Genomic DNA, 27,483 nt, shown 5'->3' with positions numbered 1-27,483 from the left:
CCCATTTCCGCTCTTTATCATACAATGCGTGCTACTTATATTCAATTACAATTTGGGCTAAACGTGGGATGATTAATGCATAGATCCACAGGGATCGAAATTCTGCTGTTGCGACGGGATTTTTTGACCGGTCAGTATCAATTAAAAATTAATTCGGGGTGGGGGTTGGTCTATCGTTCCGGATCACTGGTAATTATTTTAAGTTTATATTCACACATTTGTTTGGGTCCAGTAACAGTGCCTATAGTTAGAGGCAGTACTCGTCATTCAGCAGAACTGATCTCCCATTGTCTACTACTCTCATAGTAGAACTACCTTTTTCCTTGAAAAACAGGTGATCATAATGACTGGATTATCAAATGAATGTGAACCAGGTAAAAAAAAAAAGTCATTGAAAAAAAGAGAAAAAAAAGTCACATGAAAAAAAAGTAACAACTTTTAATTAAAAAATATTGTTTCAATCATAAAAAGGAATGTTTTATTTAACGACGCACTCAACACATTTTATTTACGGTTATATGGCGTCAGACATATGGTTAAGGTCCACACAGAGTTTGAGAGGAAACCCGCTGTCGCCATTACATGGGCTATTCTTTCCGATTAGCAGCAAGGGATCTTTTATTTGCGCTTCGCACAGACAGGATAGCACAAACCATGGCCTTTGTTGAACCAGTTATGGATCACTGGTCGGTTCCAAGTGGTTTACACCTACCCAATGAGCCCTGCGGAACACTCACTCAAGGTTTGGAGTCGGTATCTGGATTAAAAATTCCATGCCTCGACTGGGATCCGAATCCTGTACCTACCAACCTGTAGACCGATGGCCTAACCACGACGCTACCGAGGCCGGTATATTTGCAATGAAAGACAGATCAAACACATTTTGTCACTGAGAGCTTTTGTCAATGTTCTTTGGTTTCAATGTTGCATGATGTTTGATGTTTGTTTTGCGAGTTGCATGTTTGCTATACAAGAACCCCTAAAACAGATTTTGTTACCGTTCGTATTGCTATGAAAACAATTCCATACTAAAGATACTTTTTATAGTGAAACACATTTTAATCTGGGAATTACATGCCGGTGACTTGAAGCCATTCCCAGGGTTATTATCAGATAAAATCCCAAATTCAGGTTTGTACTTTCAAAAATAAAAAGTCACTATTTTTGTTTAAATTATTACTACTGAAATGTTGTCTTTCTTAAATTAAAAAAAGAAGAAATTTGGCAAATTAATTCTTGAACCAAACAACAGCAAAATAAGTAATATATATATATATACATCCGCTGTAAACATGCCTACCTGTACAATGCATGTCCCATATAGGGAGATCCGCGAAAATAGTTACCTCACATATGCATTTGTATTCAAAATTAACTAGGGGTGGGACGTAGCCCAGTGGGAAAGCGCTCACCTTATGCGCGGTTGGCCTAGGATCGATTCCCGTCGGTGTGCCCATTTCGACTATTTGACCGTGGTATGTACTATCATGTCTGTGGGGTCATACTTATAAAAGATTCCTAGCTAATCTGTATTCTGTTTGTATGCAGGGGTGTCGTTAAACAACCATTCATACATAAAAGATCCCTTGCTGCCAAATGATAAAAAGGTAACCCTTCGCATGGCGACAACGGGTTTCCTCTCTCATTATATGTGTGGTCCTTAACCAAATGTCCGACGCCATATAACCGTATTTAGATTGTGTTAAGAGCGTCGTTAAATAAAACATTCCATCCGTCCTTAAAAGTTAACTAAGTTAATGTAAATGTATTTGTAGCTTACTGTTATCATGCATAGAGTCCATTGGTCTAACTCCACAATGGAAGAGTCAATTTGAATATCCTACCCTATTTCTCCAGCCAGTCGATGGCAAAGAGATAATGCACTTAAATTAATAGAGTTAATGCGCGTTGGCCACACACACAAAAACAAAGAAAAAGAATAAAGAAAAAGAAAAAAGAAACAAAAAGGAAATCGATTATCACCAATTTCAAACACCTCGTCAGCATCAACAATCTGCCTCATTGTGTTATAATACGTTAAGATGAGCTCCCACTAAAACCACTTCTAAAACGTCCCCAAAACGGTTAGGTCATAGGGCTTTACGTGCACATTCAGAGCAAGCTGTTGTAGCGCACGCCTGTCCTGGGTACAAGAGCCGGCCTTAGCCGGCTCCTCCGTCCAGGACCAAACTGTTTCATGAAAAATGTTTTTATCAATATTCATTAGCTGTTCCCTCATGCCTTTTTATATCGTTTTGAAAGCGTTTTAACGTTCAAACTCATTACGTTGTTAGTATTAAGTCATATTTTATTCCAAGATGCAAACGACTTAGTTAAAACACAATAGATCGTTCACATTTAATACCTAAACTTTTTCAGCTTATCCGTTTTAGCTGAAACGGTCTGAAAATTGTCCAGACACTCTTTGGTTGAAACGTTTTCACAACGTTATACTCGTATAACAGCACTGTATAGGAACGACCAAACATTTGTGTCGTTAAACACTTCCAAAACGGTTATCAAACGTTTGAAGACGCTTGTCACGGGGATTCTATAATACCCGTAACTGAATAAAACACGATTGTCCAAATATCTCTCCTAACTGTATATCTATTAGATCTCTCTGTAACGGGCAGTTCAAAACCGCTTTGGCTCGTCTAGGTATGATCAGAGATACGATCTTATATAAAGTATATATTATTATAGCACGTTTAGTTCACTACAAAACACAACAAAAACACAATACACTTTGGAATCTGTATTAACCTACGCTGATAAATGTACTGACGCAGTAGTTAATTAATAACAACAATAATAACAACCCAGAACTGATCACTTAATTAGTTAATCTCTAGGTGTCTAGTTTACACAACATGCTAATCATTTCACCGTGACACAACACCCACGCGTATGATAATTGAGAAACGCTTCCAGGGGAACTTAATTAATAAAGGAATTACAGCTCTATTCCTAACTGGTTAATTTTTAATTAACCCTAACTACTCATTCAGTAACCTTGTAACACAGAATTAATACTGGTACCTATTACAATAAAGACAATAACCTACAGTTTACCTAGGTCTTCTAGGATGACTGGCTAAGCTTTATATTACCAAATACTCGTATAATGTCTACGATTTACTTCGTCAGATGACCGAAGACACTGTTTAAAGAATATTGGTATAATACAGTATTAAAATATTTAAAGTCACATCAATCACATCAAGGTTATACAACAGAGCAGAAATAATATATTTACCAAAGTCCGGACGGACAACGTTCCCCCGGGATACCTTCCTATGGTTCTCCTAGATATCTCTAAACCCTAGCTATTTATTCAAAACTCTCAGAGACAGCGAATATTGCCTGGGGGTACAACGCGGTACCTCACCTATCATCTGATATTCCACCTCTTCCAGAGTCGGTATATTTTCCTCTGATCGTCAGACTGGCTGTCGCCATCGTCGTCAAATCACGGTTGTAAAAAGCGCACTCGCGGAGGTATTACGTAACTACTCGCCACATGGCCTCCGCACCTGGCTGGGTGTGTATTAGAAGGTACAGCTCGAGGACCGTCGCGCAGAAGTATTACGTAACAAGTTGCCCACCTGGGCTAAGTGCATTTGGAACTGCATACGGCCTTCTAAAACAATTAATATCGCCACAGGCGAAAAGAAATTAAGAGCATGTACCGTCACAACGCTGATGGGAACACCGCTTCAAAATGCTGACTGACAAACACAACCTCAAATACGTGTTCTGGTTTCAAGTGGTATGTTATGTAGGCACTATTGAGGACCATATACAAAGTACGTATGTGTCAGCAGAGTGCGATCAGTTTGGTGAATTAGCAGAATTCGCCAGAAGTGAAAACAATCAAAGGTACCCTTCGGTTAGATATTCAGAGGTCCACATACTTCATTCTTTGTTTTCATCATCTCTATTTTTTATTACATTATGTCACACGTAACGAAGTCGTGTACTTTTGTAAAACTGCTGTATTTCCTCGCCACATTTTCTCTTTATCTCGAACGCGTAAGCATATTTTGCTTGTCACAAGAAAGTTGATCTAGATGATCTCAATGCTTTAAAAACATCAAAACATAGTATTAAAATAAACAAAACAGTCAAGCTTGGATATTTGCTATTCTGTTTGTCGAGAGTTTTATCTAAGAGTTCAGCATTTCCGTTATTGAAAAATCGCGTGAATATAAAGTTGCTTGGCCATCATGGTTAAACAATGTCAGTGTGACATGAACAAAAAATCTTCCTATTAATATTCCACAAGAGGAGTTGAGCGAGTATGGAGGGGATATTACACAATATCAAAGATTTTGGTACAGTGGGTGTATGCTACTTAAAGTTATGACGTTTTGCGAACGTACTCTGTATTTGGTGTCTTGTGTCAGTAGCATGCTGACTAACATTAGGCCTACCATAGATTTTATTGGCCCTCGCAGGAAAATTAATTTCACAACCATGAATTTAAACGCTTGCAACTGCCACAGTCACTTAAGCACAATCAGTTGATTCACCAGTATATATCGGTAACCTGAGTAGAAACGATGCAATAGCAGGACACACGTTAACGTCAGCGTTTTAGATGTACTAATCAAAGACCCAGAACAGCGCAACATTTGTGATTCCTAGAGTGCCCGATATTTTTTATAGTACTACAAAACACTTATAGCAAAGCACAAATACATCTCAATAATTCAGTGATAGCTGCAATTTGTAATGAGAGGTTGCAACATCAAACATGCCTTTTGTCGTACCGGTACTGTAAGTTAAACAAACATACATTATGCGTTGACGAAAGCAATCTTCTTTAACAAAAAGAAAATAAATAAATAAATAAAGGAACAAAAACACAAAACAAAAATACACACATACGCAAAAACAAATAAATAAACAAACAATAAAGAAATCAACAACCGACTAAGAAATTACATTTTTAACTACTAAAACGAACTCCATCTGTTAAACATTGAAGTTTAAAGTCATAATATTTATGTTTGTCAGTGGTTTGACCAAATGTGGGTCTTTTTAATGTTTAACTAATTCTGGTGCCTATTTGTACTACAACTGCACAAACTTCTATTTATGAGCCACAAATATTCATCAATACTTGCATAGCTTGCTTTAAAGTTTAAACACACACACACACACACACACACACACACACACACACACACACACACACACACACACACACACACACACACACACACACACACACACACACACACACGCATGTGACCGGCCTCGGTGGCGCCGTGGTTAAGCCATCGGACATAAGGCTGGTAGGTACAGGGTTTGCAGCCCGATACCGGCTCCCGCCAAGAACGAGTTTTAACGACTCAATTGGTGTAAGGCCACTACACCCTCTTCTCTTTCACTAACCACTAACCAACTAACAACTAACCCACTGTCCTGAACAAACAACCCAGATAACTGATGCGTGTGCCCAGACAGCGTTCTTGAACCTTAATTGGATATAAGCACGAAAAATAAGTTGAAATGAAATACAGTCACAGTTTATCATCAATGATTGATGGCAATTAAACGTTTGATGTTTTGTTCTGTTCATGTCCTTCCGTACGTATCCGTTTTAATGGACCAGGAATCACCAGTTGACGCATAAATACTCTTTTATTTAGTATACAACTGTTATGCGGTATACACTAGATGTTAAAACCAGATAAGAATACACCCAATTTAAACGAAAGTTACAATTGTTAACGTTGACAATAAGAACATTTATGAAATCTCTTAAGTGGCGTGTGACCATGCACCTAGTAGACTACATGTTACTGTATTCAAAATTATATCCAATTTGTTTATTTCAACTTATTTTCGTGCTTATATCCAATTAAGGTTCAAGCGCGCTGTTCTGGGCACACACCATAGCTATCTGGGCTGTCTGTCTAGGACAGTGGGTTAGTTGTTAGTGGGTTAGTGGTTAGTGAGAGAGAAGATGGTGTGGTCTTACACCTGCCCATTCACCATTGAGTCGTTAAAACTCGCTTTGGGTGGGAGCCGGTACCGGGATGCGAACCCTGTACCTACCAGCCTTATGTCTGATGGTCACTTAGATTAAAGGTTAGGTGGGATACTTTTCACTGGCGTACTGGCTAGTGTCTTGATGTGCTGCTTATATATCAGTTTTATTAGTAAACGTTACCATTATCGGTAGGCCTACATTGGATTTAAAGTGTGTAGTAAGACCTAACGGGAGAGAACCCGTGCGACTTCCTGAAAGTGACAGAATGAAAGTTGAAAAAGAGGAATTAAACCAAACTTAGTTCAGTTTTTCCTCTTGAAAATTTAACCAAGAAGCATTCAAGTACGATGGGTTATTTAAAATGTTTTATTGATGGTATTAAGTGTCTAATCAAATTAACCTTTTAAAGAGATTGGCAATAAATGCTAGATACTACTGTAAGTTGCTCTATATTCAACTATGACCTAATTTCGAATTATTCTGTATTCATGGTAAACCGTAAAGTAATGGTAAACTATCTGTTTTAAATTTTTCTTGTGTTTTTCTCAACTATTGTATACCAAATAAAACAATCCACACTTATAATAATTACTGGATTTTGAAGAAAGTTTTACCTATAGTCCGTCCCAACCTCCATGAACAATGTTTCCTGAAAATAATTTCAGTTTGATTTGATGTAAGGAGAAAAGTAAAAGTGTTTTGCAAATAACAATTTTTTTTAAAAATTTTTTGTAATTATGAAAACAATATGTCCAGAAATAAATAACTTGTAGTACAAACACCATAGTAAGAAAATGGCACTTCCTGACTATACATTTATAGAAATTATTATTATTAGTTTGCAATTCTGTGTTTTATCAATAAATACATGTACTTATTTCTGGCTGAGAGAATGATCATAACTGTCCAAATGTCCATCTAGCTGTCCAATGGCAGAGTTCTCAGCCTAGAGTTAGTTTGTATTTCTTTAACGACATCACTAGAACACATTGATTTATTAATCATCGGTTTTTGGGTGTCAAATATTAGGTAATTTTGACATATGGTCTAAGAAAGAAAACCCATTAAATTTTTCCATTAGTAGCAAGGGATGTTTTATATGCACCATCCCATCTATAGACAGGATAGCACATAGTGACATACCACAGCCTTGATATACCAGTTGTGCACTAGCTGGAGCAAGAAATATTTCCCAGTGGGCCCAGACCAACTGTGTATCGAACGAGCGCTTTACCACTGGTCTACATTCCGCCCACGTGGGCTCTAGAGAGTGATCTGCTGCTCATCACCTTGATTTTACTCCCGGTTAAGACTGCAATGTGTATGCTGCTTCTTGTTGTGGTGCTGGAGTGAAAATCTCTCATGGGTATCTGCTGGTTTTCCTTTGAGAATGGTCATAAATACATGTACATGTAATTGGCATGTATCACTTGTGTATGGAATAAATTGAAATATCTTTTCAAAATGATTAAGATGACCACTTATGGTAGTCTTTTCGGCAGTAAAATATATCCTTAAAGAGACTGTCCTGAATTTGTTGCCATTATTTAAAGGGACATTCCATTTTAAGATGTTAATGACTAACATAGACTTTTTAACCATTGTAATTACATATCAAATATATTTTTCTGCATAAAATATTAGTGTTTCTGATCGTTCTAATATTTGTACTAGGTTAAATTTCATTTTATTTCCTAAAATATGATTTTTTCATACATACGAAATTATTTGAAGACAAAATCCAGTTTGGGCTTCTTACAAATATTAAGATGACCAGAAACACATTGAATATACAGACACTGATATTCTAAACCAGAAAATATATTTAATATGTAAGTTTAATTGTAGAAATATTTTATTAGTCGGAAACATCTTACAATGCAGAAAACTCGGGAATGTCCCTTTAAGATGTTGCAGAATAACAGAGATATTTATAATAGATCATACTTCATTTTATTCATAATATATATTTTGTTTTGTAAGTATGAAATTATTGGGAGACTAAGTCCAGTTTGGGCTAGTTAAAAACATTTGGACAATCAGAAACACACAGAATATAAGACGCCAGGCTTTCTGCTATAAAATAATTTAAGGGTACATTATTAATGAAACAAAACAGACAATAAGTGCCCCTATTAGGTGGTTATGGGTTTCAAATGTTTTACAATTGGACACTGAATATTTCTCATACCAGACAGCTAGTGCACCACGACTAGTATATCAAAGGCTGTGGGATGTTCTATCCTGTATGTAGTATGGTGCATATAAAATACCCCTTGCTACTAATCAAAAAATGTAGTGGGTTTCCTTTCTAAGACTAAATGTCAAAATTACCATATATGTTTAACATCCAATAGCCAATGATTAATAAATCAATGTGCTCTAGTGGTGTTGTTAAACAAAACAAACAAACATACCTGACCATTGGTCATGCCAGAGACGGGGTGTGAGACCTATAGACGTTCATGAACCTTAAATGGATGTAGGCACATTAATAGAGTTTAGGTTAGGATTAATTGTGATAATAAATTGAAAACACATATAATTGATCTCCATATACTGTAAACCAGATTAATATTGCGACATATTTTATTCGCGAATATGTACCTTAGCACTTTTTCGCAATGTTTACATTTCACGAATGATTGTTGTCATCTGTAAAAAATAATATGTCTGAAAATAATTTGTGAGTATAAATTTTGCAACTTAACATAAGGTTGGGCGCAAACGAAGCAAAATTAATACGCACACAATTCTTTCCTGGTTTACAGTATACCACTTACCGGTACATTATATTAAATTGGAGTAGATGTAGATCAGATATTGTCATTTGTTAATTTTGATATTTAATATAGGGTCTTATTTTATTTCTGTTGGTTATTTTAAATACCAGGTCTTGCAATTATTTTATTGGCTTGTTTCTGTTGCAGAATTGGAACAGTCTTCTCATCATGACTGAAAAGGATTTTTTGCGAGACAAGCATGTAAAGTTTTTTATACGCACTTTAAGAGTTCTACCATCCAGCCTATCATCACTAGACACTAACAGGTACTCGTAGGTCCATCATGTGAGAGCAGGTTATTTCTAGGTGATATTTTACATTTAACGAATCCTCTCTGGAAGTCAGTCGAGAACGGTCGTTCAGGTTACCAGGAGGTTACCAGGAGGTTACCGCATGTCAAGAAAGTCTTGAATGGCACTTACTTACAAAAACTATGGATACCACCTAAATTTCTATAATTTATGTGTTGGATTTTTTATTTTTTTTAAATATACATTTATTATCCCCAATGCTGTCAGACCATGTTGTGTGAAAGAACATCAGTGTGTTGTTAAAATGTATGCATACCTGCAGATGTACAATAATCAATGCAATCTGGTTACATTCATTACAATATAACGCCATCCCATCGGTCCAGATGTAGTAACAGGAGTTTGTTCAGTTCTCGATGAATGTAAAAATTACATCGTTAGGGAATGTCATATATATATATATATATATATATATATATATATATATATATATATATATATATATATATATACATACATACACACACACATGTATATAAAAATAATTGTGTAATCTCGTTTCATTTTTCAGAATGACAGTGGCCTTCTTTGCTTTGTCCGGGCTGGACGTCCTGGGTGCAATCAATGTACTGGAGGAAGAACACAAACAGATGATTGACTGGATTTACTCACTGCAGGTTTTACCACACGCCTCAGGTTAAACTGTTAAACACATCATCTTACTGCAGGTTTTACCACACGCCACAGGTTAAACTGTTAAACACATCATCTTACTGCAGGTTTTACCACACGCCACAGGTTAAACTGTTAAACACATCATCTTACTGCAGGTTTTACCACACGCCACAGGTTAAACTGTTAAACACGGCATCTGACTGTATTATTACTTGCTGCAACACTCCACAGATGGAACTGTTAAACACAGCATCTAATTGTAATAAATATTACTGACTGCAGGTTTTACCACACGCCACAGGTTAAACTGTTAAACACATCATCTTACTGCAGGTTTCACCACACGCCACAGGTTAAACTGTTAAACACGGCATCTGACTAGGTTTTACCACACGCCACAGGTTAAACTGTTAAACACATCATCTTACTGCAGGTTTTACCACACGCCTCAGGTTAAACTGTTAAACACATCATCTTACTGCAGGTTTTACCACACGCCACAGGTTAAACTGTTAAACACATCATCTTACTGCAGGTTTTACCACACGCCACAGGTTAAACTGTTAAACACGGCATCTGACTGTATTATTACTTGCTGCAACACTCCACAGGTTGAACTGTTAAACACAGCATCTAATTGTAATAAATATTACTGACTGCAGGTTTTACCACACGCCACAGGTTAAACTGTTAAACACATCATCTTACTGCAGGTTTTACCACACGTCACAGGTTAAACTGTTAAACACGGCATCTGACTGTAGGTTTTACCACACGCCACAGGTTAAACTGTTAAACACATCATCTTACTGCAGGTTTTACCACACGCCTCAGGTTAAACTGTTAAACACATCATCTTACTACAGGTTTTACCACACGCCACAGGTTAAACTGTTAAACACATCATCTTACTGCAGGTTTTACCACACGCCACAGGTTAAACTGTTAAACACATCATCTTACTGCAGGTTTTACCACACGCCACAGGTTAAACTGTTAAACACATCACTGTTAAACACATCATCTTACTGCAGGTTTTACCACACGCCTCAGGTTAAACTGTTAAACACATCATCTTACTGCAGGTTTTACCACACGCCACAGGTTAAACTGTTAAACACATCATCTTACTGCAGGTTTTACCACACGCCACAGGTTAAACTGTTAAACACATCATCTTACTGCAGGTTTTACCACACGCCACAGGTTAAACTGTTAAACACGGCATCTGACTGTATTATTACTTGCTGCAACACTCCACAGGTTGAACTGTTAAACACAGCATCTAATTGTAATAAATATTACTGACTGCAGGTTTTACCACACGCCACATGTTAAACTGTTAAACACATCATCTTACTGCAGGTTTTACCACACGCCACAGGTTAAACTGTTAAACACGGCATCTGACTGTAGGTTTTACCACACGCCACAGGTTAAACTGTTAAACACATCATCTTACTGCAGGTTTTACCACACGCCTCAGGTGAAACTGTTAAACACATCATCTTACTGCAGGTTTTACCACACGCCACAGGTTAAACTGTTAAACACATCATCTTACTGCAGGTTTTACCACACGCCACAGGTTAAACTGTTAAACACATCATCTTACTGCAGGTTTTACCACACGCCTCAGGTTAAACTGTTAAACACATCATCTTACTGCAGGTTTTACCACACGCCACAGGTTAAACTGTTAAACACGGCATCTGACTGTAGGTTTTACCACATGCCACAGGTTAAACTGTTAAACACATCATCTTACTGCAGGTTTTACCACACGCCACAGGTTAAACTGTTAAACACATCATCTTACTGCAGGTTTTACCACACGCCACAGGTTAAACTGTTAAACACATCATCTTACTGCAGGTTTTACCACACGCCACAGGTTAAATTGTTAAACACGGCATCTGACTGTATTATTACTTGCTGCAACACTCCACAGGTTGAACTGTTAAACACAGCATGTAATTGTAATAAATATTACTGACTGCAGGTTTTACAACACGCCACAGGTTAAACTGTTAAACACATCATCTTACTGCAGGTTTTACCACACGCCACAGGTTAAACTGTTAAACACGGCATCTGACTGTATTATTACTTGCTGCAACACTCCACAGGTTGAACTGTTAAACACAGCATCTAATTGTAATAAATGTTACTGACTGCAGGTTTTACCACATGCCACAGGTTAAACTGTTAAACACATCATCTTACTGCAGGTTTTACCACACGCCACAGGTTAAACTGTTAAACACGGCATCTGACTGTAGGTTTTACCACATGCCACAGGTTAAACTGTTAAACACATCATCTTACTGCAGGTTTTACCACACGCCACAGGTTAAACTGTTAAACACATCATCTTACTGCAGGTTTTACCACACGCCACAGGTTAAACTGTTAAACACTGCATCTTACTGCAGGTTTTACCACATGCCACAGGTTAAACTGTTAAACACGGCATCTGACTGTATTATTACTTGCTGCAACCTGCCACAGGTTAAACTGTTAAACACATCATCTTACTGCAGGTTTTACCACACGCCACAGGTTAAATTGTTAAACACGGCATCTGACTGTATTATTACTTGCTGCAACACTCCACAGGTTGAACTGTTAAACACAGCATGTAATTGTAATAAATATTACTGACTGCAGGTTTTACAACACGCCACAGGTTAAACTGTTAAACACATCATCTTACTGCAGGTTTTACCACATGCCACAGGTTAAACTGTTAAACACGGCATCTGACTGTATTATTACTTGCTGCAACACTCCACAGGTTGAACTGTTAAACACAGCATGTAATTGTAATAAATATTACTGACTGCAGGTTTTACCACACGCCACAGGTTAAACTGTTAAACACATCATCTTACTGCAGGTTTTACCACACGCCACAGGTTAAACTGTTAAACACATCATCTTACTGCAGGTTTTACCACACGACACGGGTTAAACTGTTAAACACGGCATCTGACTATATTATTACTTGCTGCAACACTCCACAGGTTGAACTGTTAAACACAGCATGTAATTGTAATAAATATTACTGACTGCAGGTTTTACCACACGCCACAGGTTAAACTGTTAAACACATCATCTTACTGCAGGTTTTACCACATGCCACAGGTTAAACTGTTAAACACATCATCTTACTGCAGGTTTTACCACACGCCACAGGTTAAACTGTTAAACACGGCATCTGACTGTATTATTACTTGCTGCAACACTCCACAGGTTGAACTGTTAAACACAGCATCTAATTGTAATAAATATTACTGACTGCAGGTTTTACCACATGCCACAGGTTAAACTGTTAAACACATCATCTTACTGCAGGTTTTACCATACGCCACAGGTTAAACTGTTAAACACGGCATCTGACTGTAGGTTTTACCACATGCCACATGTTAAACTGTTAAACACATCATCTTACTGCAGGTTTTACCACACGCCACAGGTTAAACTGTTAAACACATCATCTTACTGCAGGTTTTACCACATGCCACAGGTTAAACTGTTAAACACATCATCTTACTGCAGGTTTTACCACACGCCACAGGTTAAACTGTTAAACACGGCATCTGACTGTAGGTTTTACCATATGCCACAGGTTAAACTGTTAAACACATCATCTTACTGCAGGTTTTACCACACGCCACAGGTTAAACTGTTAAACACATCATCTTACTGCAGGTTTTACCACACGCCACAGGTTAAACTGTTAAACACATCATCTTACTGCAGGTTTTACCACACGCCACAGGTTAAACTGTTAAACACGGCATCTGACTGTATTATTACTTGCTGCAACACGCCACAGGTTAAACTGTTAAACACATCATCTTACTGCAGGTTTTACCACACACCACAGGTTAAATTGTTAAACACGGCATCTGACTGTATTATTACTTGCTGCAACACTCCACAGGTTGAACTGTTAAACACAGCATCTAATTGTAATAAATATTACTGACTGCAGGTTTTACAACACGCCACAGGTTAAACTGTTAAACACATCATCTTACTGCAGGTTTTACCACACGCCACAGGTTAAACTGTTAAACACGGCATCTGACTGTATTATTACTTGCTGCAACACTCCACAGGTTGAACTGTTAAACACAGCATGTAATTGTAATAAATATTACTGACTGCAGGTTTTACCACACGCCACAGGTTAAACTGTTAAACACATCATCTTACTGCAGGTTTTACCACACGCCACAGGTTAAACTGTTAAACACATCATCTTACTGCAGGTTTTACCACACGACACGGGTTAAACTGTTAAACACGGCATCTGACTATATTATTACTTGCTGCAACACTCCACAGGTTGAACTGTTAAACACAGCATGTAATTGTAATAAATATTACTGACTGCAGGTTTTACCACACGCCACAGGTTAAACTGTTAAACACATCATCTTACTGCAGGTTTTACCACACGCCACAGGTTAAACTGTTAAACACATCATCTTACTGCAGGTTTTACCACACGACACAGGTTAAACTGTTAAACACGGCATCTTACTGTATTATTACTTGCTGCAACATGCCACAGGGTGCAAAGCAGCACTTTATATTTACTCCCCAACTGGCTAGTGAATGAAAAAAAATACTAGCCAACTAGAAATTGTTACTCCACCAGATTCATCGTCTAAAACACGTTTACTTACAGGCGTAATGGAATTTCTCTGGAAATATGCAGTTATAGTCGCAGGTTTCTTGTTTCAGGTCGACATAACTCCTAAAAAATCCGTTTCCAAGAATCCAGAAACAAATCATCAATTAGGCCCTATTTTGTTTTACTTTCCTTTGTAAACCGTTTTTTAATTGGGTTACGCGATTCCGACAAGTATACCGACGGCTACAGTTACCGAAACTAGGACGTATTTTATTTATTTATTTATTTTTGTTCACGATATGCTATCGTTACCAACAACTTTCTCGAAAGTTTTTTTTAAATTTATTTAGCATATTCCCGCCATGTAACATTTAGCTTAACTTTAGGTGCAAACAAATTGGCTGTGAAGCAATTGGTCCAATGCTTTGTGAAAACTCATTTACAATCGGAAAACCCCGATGTGTCACGAGGCTTTCCAAACACCTCGATCGTCAAGTCGGCTGGAGAGCTCCGAGTGTGATATCCGCAAACAGAGCAAAATGCGGAAGTGTATGTTTACAGTTTCAATCATTAGTGTATGTGTCATCTGACTGATTAGTGAAATAAATGTTCCAGTGACAGCTTCATTCTGAAAAAATAATCTACTCGCCAAAAGGCTAGTGTTTTGCTAATTTAAATCGCCATAACAGAATTTCACTCGCATAGGCGAGTGTTTCACTCGCAGTATTGCGCCCTGCGCCACAGGTTAAACTGTTAAACACGGCATCTGATTGTAATATTACTGCCTGCAGGTTTTACCACACGGCACAGGTTAAACTGTTAACCACAGCATTTGATTGTTAGTCCCCTACCAGTCCAACCATGAACTTAAGACATAATTATGTAAATTTGTTTTCCAGATTTATTTTTTTAATTATTTTTAAATGACTCAAGGTATTGAGCTGAAAATGTTTGACTTTCATGACGCTTTACCCATTTTTCAAAGAGTTATGGCCCTTTAACTTAGGAGAGATGAAAATGTTTTGTGTCCATTAAGGGACATGTATTGATTTATTTTATTATTTTCCATTTCAACTTATTTTCGTACTTATATCCATTTAATGTTCAAGCACACTGTCCTGGACACACCTCAGCTATCTGAGATGTCTGTCCAGAACGGTGGGTTAGGTGTTAGTTGGTTAGTTGTTAGTGAGAGAGAAGAGCGTGTAGTGGTCTTACACCTACCCATTGAGCCTTTAAGAACTCACTCTGGGTTGGAGCCGGTACCAGGCTGCGAACCCGGTACCTACCAGCCTGTAGTCCGATGGCTTAACCACTGCGCCACCGAGGCCGATCATATTGCTTAACAGACAGGACAGCAGCATACATGTATACCCGTCATGAGCCACTGTTTGGAATGGAAGAAACCAATGGGTCCACTGAGGAGATTCAGTGCTATAGTCCTTGCACCTCAAGCAAGCGATTTGCCCACTGAGCTAAATCCTGTCCCTAATATTTTGAAAGTAAAACTAAATCTCACAAAATAAACAACATACATGTACCAAATTTTGCAGCCTATTACATGCACTGGTGTATAAACTGCACCCCTTGTTTTTAGACAAGTTCACACCTTCATTTGCACATAAACCGTACCTTTAAATAAGCCGCAAGTAAAACAAAGCCACAAACTTAATTACAGTTAATTGTTGTTTATATTTTAAAATTAATAATAATAAAGAAATCCATTCTCCCTTAAATTCAGACAATAAATAATTGTTGATTGTGTGGCTTTCTGTTTCATTTCACCTAATGGGTAAGTTTTGTAAACAAAACATGTTGACAAACCCCATTATTTTCACGAAAATATGAACAAGAACTTGGTAATGCATTTTTTGTTATCTTATATTGCTTATAGGCTGAAAAACACGGTAATAACCTAATATTTTATATTTATCATATAATATCTTACATTTTCAGTGCAATCAAAGTATGTGATATTTTTCAGATCACATACTTTGAGAATTTGATAACTTTGCAAATTAGATGTAAATTAGTCGAGGTCTTGGCACTAGGTTTATTGACCTTTAAGCAAACGTACTTGGGTAACACTCCATGATTGACGTATGCATTCATAGTCATCAAATAAAAACATTTCAATGGCAATTTGACACTGAAAGCTGTCCAGCGTTCAGAAAACAAAAAACATTAGGCATAACTTTATTTTGATGTAAGGACATCCAGAATGACGTCATTTGAGTTTGACGTCATTTCCATTCAAAAATACACCGTGCCACATATTCTTCCGTCATTTGAATATCTAGTAATGGCAGACTGGAATTAAAGATGCGTGTACAGTTTACAAAAACATGTTGTATTAAGGTTGAGATTATATGATAAAGAGATTATTACCCTCGTGTATTTCGGTATCGTCAATATCATATATTAGGAATAAAAATAATGTATTATGCTCGCCAGAGGCTCGCATAATACAATTTTTATTCCTAATATATGATATTGACGATACCGAAAAACACTGGTAATAACCTCTATTTCCTGTCCATTTCTTTGTGATGTGAGGAACGTTGTTTCATATTTATGGGGTGCGGCGTAGCCAAGTGGTAGAATGCTCGCCTGATTTGCAGTCGGTTTAGGGTGGGCTCATTGGGTAATTTCTCATTCCAGCCAGTGCACCACAACTGGTATGTCAAAGGCAATGGTATTTCACATAATGTGATATCCTGTCTGTGGGATGATGCATATGAAAGGTCCTTTGCTACTAATGGAAAAATGTAGCGTGTTTTCTCTCTAAGACTGTATGTCATAATTACCAAGTGTTTGACATCTAATAGCTTATGATTAATAAATCAATGTGTTCTGGTGATGTTGTTAAACATTTTTACAAACTTGAACTTTTGTTTTCTGTTTTTGTTTTTAGGGTCAAATCGACAGCAGTGTGGATTCCGTGGTTCGTCAACATTAGGTCACAGTTATATTCCCGAAACGGTAAGTATACGTTTCAATTTTTGCTCTATTTCTCACAAATTATAAATCTTAGATCAGTTGAAATTTGGATTATTGTTGCAATTACGGATGTTCGTCACAACTCATGTGAAAAAAACCACTAAATAAATATTTTAAGTAAAATTTTAATTGAATTTTGTTTTAAGTTTATTTATTTACTTCTTTGTTTTTCTTATCTTTCTTTTCTTAACATGCACTAAGATGGACCTCTTTTGATGCAACTGTCAGCAATTTTTATGATAGGCTAATCAATATTTTGAAAACAAAATGTTCCCTGAATAAAGTTCCAGTGCTTTGTACATATCGGGCACTTCATCTAACCTTTGCTTTGTGCCCAGTAGCTCATATTTTTGTTCATACATGGGAGTTGTGCTCTTTCATTTTATGCAAAATAGCATTGAACATTGGAAAATATGCATTTACCGTTCTCGATGGTAAAAAAAACCCACCAAATGTTTCATTAAAGCAAAATATTTAATGTTTTTGAAAAGTTTGAAAAGCACTGAATTTGTTGACCATTATTTATTTAACATATTCCAGGCTCGGGAAAAGCTCATTCCATATGACAGCAGTCACATCGCCATGACGTACACTGCTCTCGCCTCACTGCTCATTCTTGGCGACGACTTTTCACGCGTAGACAGGATGGCGATTGTTGATGGACTGGGCGCTCTCCAGCAAGATAATGGCAGGTTGGTTCCAGCTCGTTAAGATGCCTGGGTGTGTTCCAGACATTTTGTTGTTTTTTTATAATTAATGTGCGACTTTTTATTGATTACTTTTACTGGGTTTTTTTTTTCAGTCAACATCCATTAGAGACACACCATACATTTTTATGATCTCACACTGCAATAAAACGTGTGTTATCGATTTAAAGACATGCGATTGGCTGCTCCTAGGTGATGATTCTGTTGCCACAACCATACCATCCAATGAAATAAACATGATTGGAATGGATTGCTCTGTGATGTTTAAGTTAATCTGAATCTGTCTGCTATATGATGCATAAGTTACCAAGATAGCTTAACTGACAGCAAGCGTGGAGTACGACCATGTCAGAATGGAAATACTGCAGCTTCATTATTCATCTCAGTACCATCTTCTGTATATGTTTGTGATATCATAACAAAAATGCCTTTGTCTCTATGTTAAATGTTTGTGGCTAGCATATTTTTAAAAACAAAGACAACAGAAAAACAGAATAAAATTGTGTGAGTCTTTGAGGCAACATTCTGGCGCCAGAAAACCATGCAATAGAATCAGACATAGGCAAAACCCAGTGTCTGACACTGAAAGTAAATTATGTACAATTTTTAGTTCTCCTGTTATTTAATTCATATACATCGAAGTAATATTTAAAGTTGAATTTAATATGGTCAATGAAACCTACATGTTGCTCCTAAATCAGTTATTCCATGCTAAAATAATATTGTCACTTGATCACAAATGGTGAAACCTTCTTTCTTTAATTTCTTTTCTTTAGTTTCTGTGCCATGCCTGAGGGGAGTGAATGTGACATGAGATTTGTTTACTGTGCAACGTGCATCAGTTACATGCTAAACAACTGGAGTGGAATGGACGTAGAGAAAACCGTCAAATATATTCAAGCTAGCTTGGTTAGTGACGTACATGCAAACGTGTGTTTAGCAGTCAAGTATCAAAATGTGTCCTCTCTACTTGTTACAGATTTATACAGTATTAAATAAACTTCCATTTCTTATCATATTTATGTCCCTCGTGAAATAATTTTCAATTTTCACGAGCTTTAACAAGTGTCAATGAAAATTATTTCATGAGGGACATATCCTCTTTATTACCCAGGGGTGCAGAAAGTAGTCGCCCGCTCGCCAAATGCAAGCAAAAATTCTGACGGACGAGTTAAAAATCCAAAAACCAGTCCGACGGGCCATCCGTCTTTTTCTGACCAACTTTAAATTTATTTATGTATTTATTTACTTTAAGTTTGTAAAAACTGTAAATTTATTTATATCTTTATTTATTTTTATTTAATTTTTTACTTTGAATCCGCGACTCCGCATCAGCCATGTAAAATTCCAAAACATTCAAACATATGGCTCGGAATGATGACCAAATAGTTCAAATACACACCAATACGTTGCTGACTTCGGACTTCCGAACTGCGCATGCGCGACATTCTGGAAACAGGTTATAGCTAAAACGGAACCGTGTCAAAACGGCCCTAAACAAAAACATATTGTCCAAATTGGACAAAACTGAACCAAAATATTCTACCAGCCATCGGACTACAGTGTGGTAGGTACAGGGTTCGCAGCCTGGTTCTGGCTCCCACCCAGAGCGAGTTTTAACGACTCAATGGGTAGGTGTAAGACCACTACACCCTCTTCTCTCTCACTAACCACTAACAACTAACTCACTGTCCTGGACAGACAGCCCAGATAGCTGAGATGTGTGCCCAGGACAGCCTGCTTGAACTTTAATTGGATATAAGCACAAAAATAAGTTAAAACAAAATATATGGTTCTGCCTATGGGAAAGTGCATCATGTAAAACGACTCCTCACTGCTTTTTCGGTTCATTTGGCCTATTATGCAACAGCTGGCTTTCTCTCTGTTTCTCTCCCCTCCCTCAAACTAATTATACATTAGACACAAAATAGCCGTGGTTTAAAAATGTACTGAAGCATCGGTGAACAAATATTTGTTTTCTTGAAATTAAACCTTTTTCGTTTCATTTGTTTTGAACACTACTTGGTGAAGACTGATTTACATACCTTGTGACCATGTAAATATGTGAAATGATTAAAAGACGACAAATTTTTACATTTTCAAACCACATGCTAATGTAAGCTAACATCGCCCTCTTGTTTTTTTACAGACATACGAAGGTGCCTTGGCTCAGGGTCCAGGATTGGAAGCTCACGGTATGTTTTACATTTCTTTACACTTCCAATAAATTACAAGGGCAGATCACAGGGAGGAGACCGCGAGGATCTGCCACTTTAACAAAATCGAAGTGTTTCTTTTTTTAACCATTTATTTACAATTTTTATTTTACGTATGTCAAAAGCTTTTATTGAAATGCCATTTTCAGGTAGTCTATCTGACCGTTTGCCCTTGGTCCCCTCTGTAGAATATTTCCTTGGTCTGCCCTTGAAAGAACCATTTCAGCAATTATCTATCTCTATAAATTGGTTTGTTCACTTTCATACTTGTCAAGCACGGTGGAGCAGGCTCTAGCCCCCCCCCCACCCCACCCCCAGCATAAATTCTGAATCAAAAATATTAGTAGTAGTAAATGTTCACGCAATGATGAATTTTACTTGTAGAATGCAGAATTTTACTTGTAGAATGCAGGAAATTGCATTTCAGAACATCAAATTTTGAAAATTGTACGGGGGAATTTACCCCCAACCCCCTAGAAACTTTGCTTTGCACCCTGGATCTCGGTCATCCTCCCCCAATGCCTACTCAGCGCCCCCCCCCCCCCCATGTCTACTCAGCCACCCCCCCAATGTCTCCTTGCTTCCACTGTGCCTGCTTGTACTTGTATTTAGGGACTATTTGATATTTTGAATACCTGTAGGTGGCCCCACATTTTGCGGCATTGCCTCTCTGATCCTGATGGACCGACTGGACGTTGCCTTTACCCCCAGACAGCTGGAGCGGCTGAAACGGTGGTGCGTCTGCAGACAGCAGAGTGGCTTTCAGGGAAGACCCAACAAACCGGTGGACACGTGCTACTCATTCTGGGTTGGGGCTACGCTGCAGGCAAGTACATGAGGTTACCTCCCACAGACAGAGCAGGACATACCACGATCTTTGACGTATCGGTCATTGTGCACGTCATTCCTCGGTTGGTGTTTTATTTAATGACACATACCGGTACTCAACACGTAGCCCAGTGGTAAAGCACTTGCTCGATACGCGGTCGGTTTGGGATCGATCCCCATCAGTGGGCCCATTGGGCTATTTCTCACTCCAGCCAGTGCACCACAACTGGTACATTAAAAGGTTGTGGTATGTGCTATTCTGTCTATGGGATGGTGCATATAAAAGATCCCTTGCTGCTAATCGAAAAGAGTAGCCCATGAAGTGGCGACAGCGAGTTTCCTCCCTCAATATCTGTGTGGTCCTTAACCATATGTCCAACGCCATATAACCGTAAATAAAATGTGTTGAGTGCATTTTTTAAATAAAACCTTTCCTTCCCGCAGACAGACCAACACATACCACTATCTTTGACGTATCGGTCATTGTGCACATCATTCCATCAGCCTCAGTGGTGTTTTATTTAATGACACACACTCGACACATTTTTATTTACGATTATATGGTATCAGGCATAATTATGGCTAATGAGTCAACCACACAGATTAAGTGGCATTCTCACTATGCGATTTGTTGCACTGACTTGTCGCATGGGGTTTGTCGTAGTATGTATGGGGAGACATTATGTCATAAAATTTCATGACGTCAAACAAAGATCGTCAGTTTAAACATAGTTTGCATGAAATGTAAGTGCATACAAATTTCCACTGAAATAAAGAAAACATGAATGTAGACAATTTATTATGTAACAAAACAAATTACTGACCACATATAAACAATAATAGTTTTATGGACCCATAAAATCCAAACATTTTGACAGGTTCATAAATAAAAACCTGCGAGGTAATAAAACTGAACTGTTGAAGTTTAAATATGATTTGATTGGCTGAGGGTGTAGAATTTGTCATGCGAAATAGGACGTTCTAATCAGTACGACTCCGACATGACCTGTCATATAAGACTAAAGTATTTCCAATTGGGGTGTTCTCACAGTATGATTCAATCGTTTTCGACAAGTCAGTGCAACTAATCGCTTTATGAGAACGCCTCGTAATTCGAATTCGACAAGTCAGTGCGATTAATCGCTTTATGAGAACGCCTCGTAATTCGAATTCGACAAGTCAGTGCGATTAATCGCTTTATGAGAACGCCTCGTAATTCGAATTCGACAAGTCAGTGCGACTAATCGCTTTATGAGAACGCCTCGTAATTCGAATTCGACAAGTCAGTGCGACTAATCGCTTTATGAGAACGCCTCGTAATTCGAATTCGACAAGTCAGTGCGATTAATCGCTTTATGAGAACGCCTCATAATTCGAATTTGACAAGTCAGTGCGACTAATCGCATTATGAGAACACCTTGTAATTCGTATTCGACAAGTCAGTCCGACTAATCGCATTATGAGAACGCCTTGTAATTCGTATTCAACAAGTCAGTGCGACTAATCGCATTATGAGAACACCTTGTAATTCGTATTCGACAAGTCCGTGTGACTAATCGTATTATGAGAACGCCACGTAATTCGTATTCCACAAGTCTGTGCAACTAATCGCATTATGAGAATGCCTCGTAATTCGTATTCGACAAGTCAGTGCGACTAATCGCATTGTGAGAACACCTCGTAAAGAGAGAGGAAATCTGCTGCCGCAATGCCATTGTTTTCTCCTTGAAGAATAAAATTATATTTGTGAAGCTCGCATCCATAAAAGTTTTTATTAATCTCAGATCAGGCAAAGATTCATCAATTTTGGACAGCTCAGTTGAAAAATCTTAATTTGTTACGAGGACAGTTAGCAGGTGAAAACACAAAACATTTCATTTCATCATAATCATTTGTCACTTTATTCCATGTAGTACAGTACTAATTTTGAATTTTCACATAACACTACAAATAAGTTTTAAAAGAAGTAAATTAGCGTGTTTGATTTTGTTTCAGTTGTTAGACATGTTTGACAAGACTGATGCCAGGTTCAACAGATCGTACATCTTAGAAACACAATCAGACATCACTGGTGGATTCGCTAAGTGGCCTCAAAACAGTCCAGGTAGGGGTAAAGTATTTACCACAAGGTCACACTGGCACACCTTAATATTTCAATTCAGAAATAGTTTTAACTTTATTTGTTCATAGAAAATGACCAATTACGTTTTTGTAATGACTAGCTGTCAGGAATGAAAATGATATTGGAGATCTGAAACAATTTGCAGGATCTTATTAATATAGGGGTGGGGAAGTATTCGGAGAGATTATTGTGATTTGGGTGGGTTTTTTCAAAGAACACTGATATGAAAAGTTTTAACTTAACTTAGCTTAGAGTATTTTTACATGCCCCTATACTACGAAGGTTTCAGGCATGTCGATCCCGGGTCCGTTCTCTGGATAGCCAATGAGATGACCTGGGCCAGTTTTAAGGTAGCATTGGATAACATAATTCTTGAGAAATCCAAAGGTTCAGAATTTTTGTTGTACCTTACATTACATAACTATAAGGCCCACTTTCCATCAATGTGTTTTATCCAGGCACAGTAGAAGCTAGTAGACATTGGGGAGGCTGACAAATCGAGGGTACAAAGCTCCTAAGTTTCTAGGGGCGGGGGTTACTACCAATAATAAGATTTATTACCATTAATATTTTTGATTCAGAATTATTGTGTGGCTAGAGACCACCCAGCCTCCCTACCCTGCTCCGCCGTGCCTGTTACTGTGCAAAAAGTGTTCCCCTATCTATCTTCCTAAGTGGATTTCCATACCCAGTTTGATATTATTGCTGTATACTTCCCTAGAAAGGAAACAACTTCTATTACCGACGTTGGCTTACTGTACGAGATTATTAAGAAGAATATTTTCCTCGACAATGTTTATCCACATGTCTTGTCGTTCTCTTGTGAGCCTTGCGACTCTCTTTCCAGTAAAACCATCCATGTAATGTCCCTGTACATCAGATTGTACAAATACCTGCGAACATTCTGTGTTATGACGAAATTTTAATTGGTCAACTTTATTCCTGTACACAGAAGGCCCACATATGAAAAAGATGCTATGTATATGCACTGTCAGTTTGTGAGGAATCATGTTGATGGAAATTGAACCTAATGCAAGGTCTTGAAAGATGGGGTTTTACCATGAGCTTTTCTTCAAGGTTGCATGTAGGAACAGTTTTCAGAGGGCATTGAAATAAGTGAATTCTGATGAAATACAAAGGTGTTTTGTTGTTTGTTTTTGCTTTCTCTTGGGCATCATTACTATTAAATGTTTCCATTGCATAAATCTAAAGCTTGCACACATTCATTTCACTATTTTTGCAAATGCCCTGCATGGTTATTTTGGAGTTTTCAATACATAACTCTAAAGCTTGGCCACTTTGTGGCACTGTTTTTGCAGATACCTTTCATGGTTATTTTGGAGTTTTTATTAAATAAATCTAAAGCTTGTACCCTGTATTTGCAGATGCCCTGCATATATACATATACTTTGGAGTTTTTATTACATAAATGTAAAGCTTGTACTCTATTTTTGCAGATGCCCTGCATGGTTATCTTTGGAGTTTTCATTACATAAATGTAAAGCTTGTGCCCTATTTTTACACATGCCCTGCATGATTTGGCATTTTTCATTACTTAAATGTAAAGCTTGTACTGGTTTTGCTGATGCCCTGTATGGTTATTGTGGAGTTTTCATTACCAGTACATAAATATGTAAAGCTTGTGTCCTATTTTTGTAAATGCCCTACATGATTGTTTTGGAGTTTTCATTAAATAAATTTAAAGTTTGTACGCTATATTTGCAGATGCCCTGCATGGCTATTTTGGAGTTTTTCAAGGATTGTTATTTTCTTTTACGTTCATCATGGGGTATGAACAAAAAAAATCATACGCAAACTTATGTGAGAACAGCTTCACCGATTCACGCAGTTTGCAGATTTTTTTTTTTTTCATACCCAGATGAACATAAAAGAAATAACAGACAATACTTATAATTAAATTTGAATCATACTTGCTAATAATAACATTATGTTTGGTTCATAAACAATAACGCTAAGTAAGACAACTTGCCCATATAAAATGACATCATCAGATATGACATTCCCCGACGACATAATTTTTACGTTCATCGAGAATTGAACAAACTCCCATTGCTACGTCTGGACCAATGTGATGACGTTATGTGGTAATAAATGTAATGGAAATTTAATTATCATTACATAAATCTAAAACTTGTACACTTTGTTGCCCTGTTTTTGCAGATGCCCTGCATGGTTATTTCGGAGTGTGTGGATTGTCACTGATAGGAGAAGCAGGACTCTTACCTCTACATGCTGCTCTCAACATCAGTCAGAGAGCTGCTGATCATCTTCATGTCATCCAGAGAAACTGGTCAAATCCATCCTGTTTTCTCATCTAGCGATAACAAACAACAACGAAACCTCTATGAGGAAGGGTTTTTTTTGTTCAGTATCACATTGCGATTCGCTTTGTTCACAAGTTTATGAAATCGTTATACAAAGTTCTAAATCGTTGCATTTTAAAATTGATTACAAATTTGTTGCTAATCGGTTTTGAATTGAAAATGTTCTCCCACCTACAGAGAATAAATGACAAGACTCATCTGTTCATATTTTAAGAGCACCCAATGAGCACTTGTCGTTGGTTCTGTCGTCAAGTTCACGCCCTGGTAAAATCATGGTACTAAGAACTGTATAGATAACTAGTGGCTGAGGCATTGATACGCACACACTTAGGGCACAACACAAAGCACCAGCAATCACAAACTGCCTTGTTAAAATTCTTCGTTAAACTATGAAATTGTTCAGTTGATGTTGATGAGTTGTGACACTTCGTTTTTATGTTTCAAGTTTAGGCATTGTTAAAAGCTTTCTTGTAGGAAATTGGATAAAGTTTACTTGACCGAATGTAGAAATATTTCCACAATTGGATTGCAACTGTTTTATGTGTAACACATTTTACTATGTTTGTACTATCGAAAGATAGGCAGCAGGGGTGCAGAAATGGAAAATATTTCACTAACCCGCTGGACCAGAACTAACTAAAACTCACCAGAATTTCTACTAGTCCGGCAGCCTAGAAAATATACTTTTGTTTAGCAATATTTTAATATATATTTAATGACAAAAACATTAAGGACACTTCGTAAGTTATCAACATCACATGGCAAAAGAAAGAAATCAAACCCTAAAAGTTGATTGACAAATCAATACATGTTGAAATATTCTGATCAAGACGTTATTCACATTTCTTTCATATAGATTTACAAAATTTACTTATCGTTAACATACTTTCAACGTAAACGACAAATTTTTAGGAACTATTGACCTTTGACAGGCCCCGTTTCCTGGGAATTAGGCTAAATAAATAACTCATCCATCATAATTTTGACTTGCATTTGCTGAGCGCGGCAAGTACTTTCTGCACAGCCATAATTTTCTTCTCTCTTTGTTTTCATCCATTGCTTCCCAGCTGGCTGGGATGTTCGGATGGTGTATTCTAAACAAATGTTCAATTAAAACAACTTGTTTTGGATTAGCAGTTAGTGTTAAGTTATTAGTGGTTAGTCATTTTAAATTTATATAAAAAACCCACCTAATATTAGAGGTAATAAAAGTCACACAAATGGGATATTGCATTTAGCCTAGTTGCAATATGATTTCTGTTGTACGGTACCCATCTCACGGTAAGCTGTTATGGAAGTAGAACAGTTTTATTGTACACAACAATTTCTAGGGGTGAGAAGTCACTGAATGATCTCTATTTTACTGTGCCTGTCTTCAAAGTGATTGTAAACTGGATTACTATAATTGTGACATTCTTTTCACAAATTAGAACCATAGCCCATGTTTTCAACATGTAAATTTTGCGAACAATCGTTGGTATCTGCATGTAACAAAATGTACATATAAATATTTATTACCCATATGGTTAAAAATATTTTGGTACATATCAAAATGATACGTCCCACTAGAATGCCAAGTGGGACGTTACACTTTTGACGTCATACGATGACATCATTGATTGGCGTACTGCAACCTTACAGGAACGTCTATAGACATTACCTGTCCTCAAACAAGTGCACCTCCCCCCCACGCAAGTGGTCTGGTCCGAACATCCCAACAGCCAATGGGATGGCCTAAATTCTTCTACTGCATACTGCTCTCTAGTTCCGGTCACATGACTGTAACTTCCTTCTTTTTCTCTTCGCTAAAGGGTCTGGACGTCCTTTTGCTTGGCTCTGTTTGGAGTCAACTTTTATAAGACCTTTGGTTTTGTATTAGTGTTTGGGTGAAATGTTTTTCACCT

At 37.5% G+C, this 27,483-nt stretch overlaps 1 protein-coding gene across 2 annotated transcripts; it reads left to right on the top strand.

Annotated features, from left to right (window-relative positions):
• The first annotated feature begins 6,248 nt into the window (after nt 1-6,248).
• LOC121380914 (geranylgeranyl transferase type-1 subunit beta-like) lies at nt 6,249-27,223 on the top strand. Of its 2 annotated transcripts, none has more exons than XM_041509948.1 (10): nt 6,249-6,346; nt 8,935-9,053; nt 9,610-9,734; nt 17,276-17,343; nt 17,902-18,053; nt 18,845-18,977; nt 20,218-20,263; nt 20,926-21,110; nt 23,108-23,216; nt 25,416-27,223. In XM_041509948.1, the coding sequence occupies exons 2-10, from the start codon at nt 8,956-8,958 to the stop codon at nt 25,571-25,573; spliced, it is 1,074 nt and encodes a 357-aa protein (XP_041365882.1). In that variant the 5' UTR covers nt 6,249-6,346; nt 8,935-8,955; the 3' UTR covers nt 25,574-27,223. The 2 variants fall into 2 exon arrangements, with proteins under 2 accessions (XP_041365882.1, XP_041365891.1); XM_041509957.1 differs by lacking the exon at nt 25,416-27,223 and adding an exon at nt 24,692-25,069.
• Nucleotides 27,224-27,483: the final 260 nt, after the last annotated feature.

Source organism: Gigantopelta aegis, chromosome 2, assembly GCF_016097555.1.
Source record: "Gigantopelta aegis isolate Gae_Host chromosome 2, Gae_host_genome, whole genome shotgun sequence".
In the NCBI taxonomy this organism is placed as follows: domain Eukaryota; kingdom Metazoa; phylum Mollusca; class Gastropoda; order Neomphalida; family Peltospiridae; genus Gigantopelta; species Gigantopelta aegis.
Note: the sequence above shows the minus strand (reverse complement) of the source record. Positions and strands in the feature narration are given on the sequence as shown.

What these genes read in the sequence shown, in the direction of transcription:
- LOC121380914 (XM_041509948.1), top strand. Translation starts at nt 8,956, where the DNA reads ATGACTGAAAAGGATTTTTTGCGAGACAAGCATGTAAAGTTTTTTATA. An exon ending in ACAGTTATATTCCCGAAACG is followed by an intron (nt 17,344 to 17,901) that starts GTAAGTATACGT and finishes AACATATTCCAG; the next exon opens with GCTCGGGAAAAGCTCATTCC. An exon ending in CTCCAGCAAGATAATGGCAG is followed by an intron (nt 18,054 to 18,844) that starts GTTGGTTCCAGC and finishes TCTTTTCTTTAG; the next exon opens with TTTCTGTGCCATGCCTGAGG.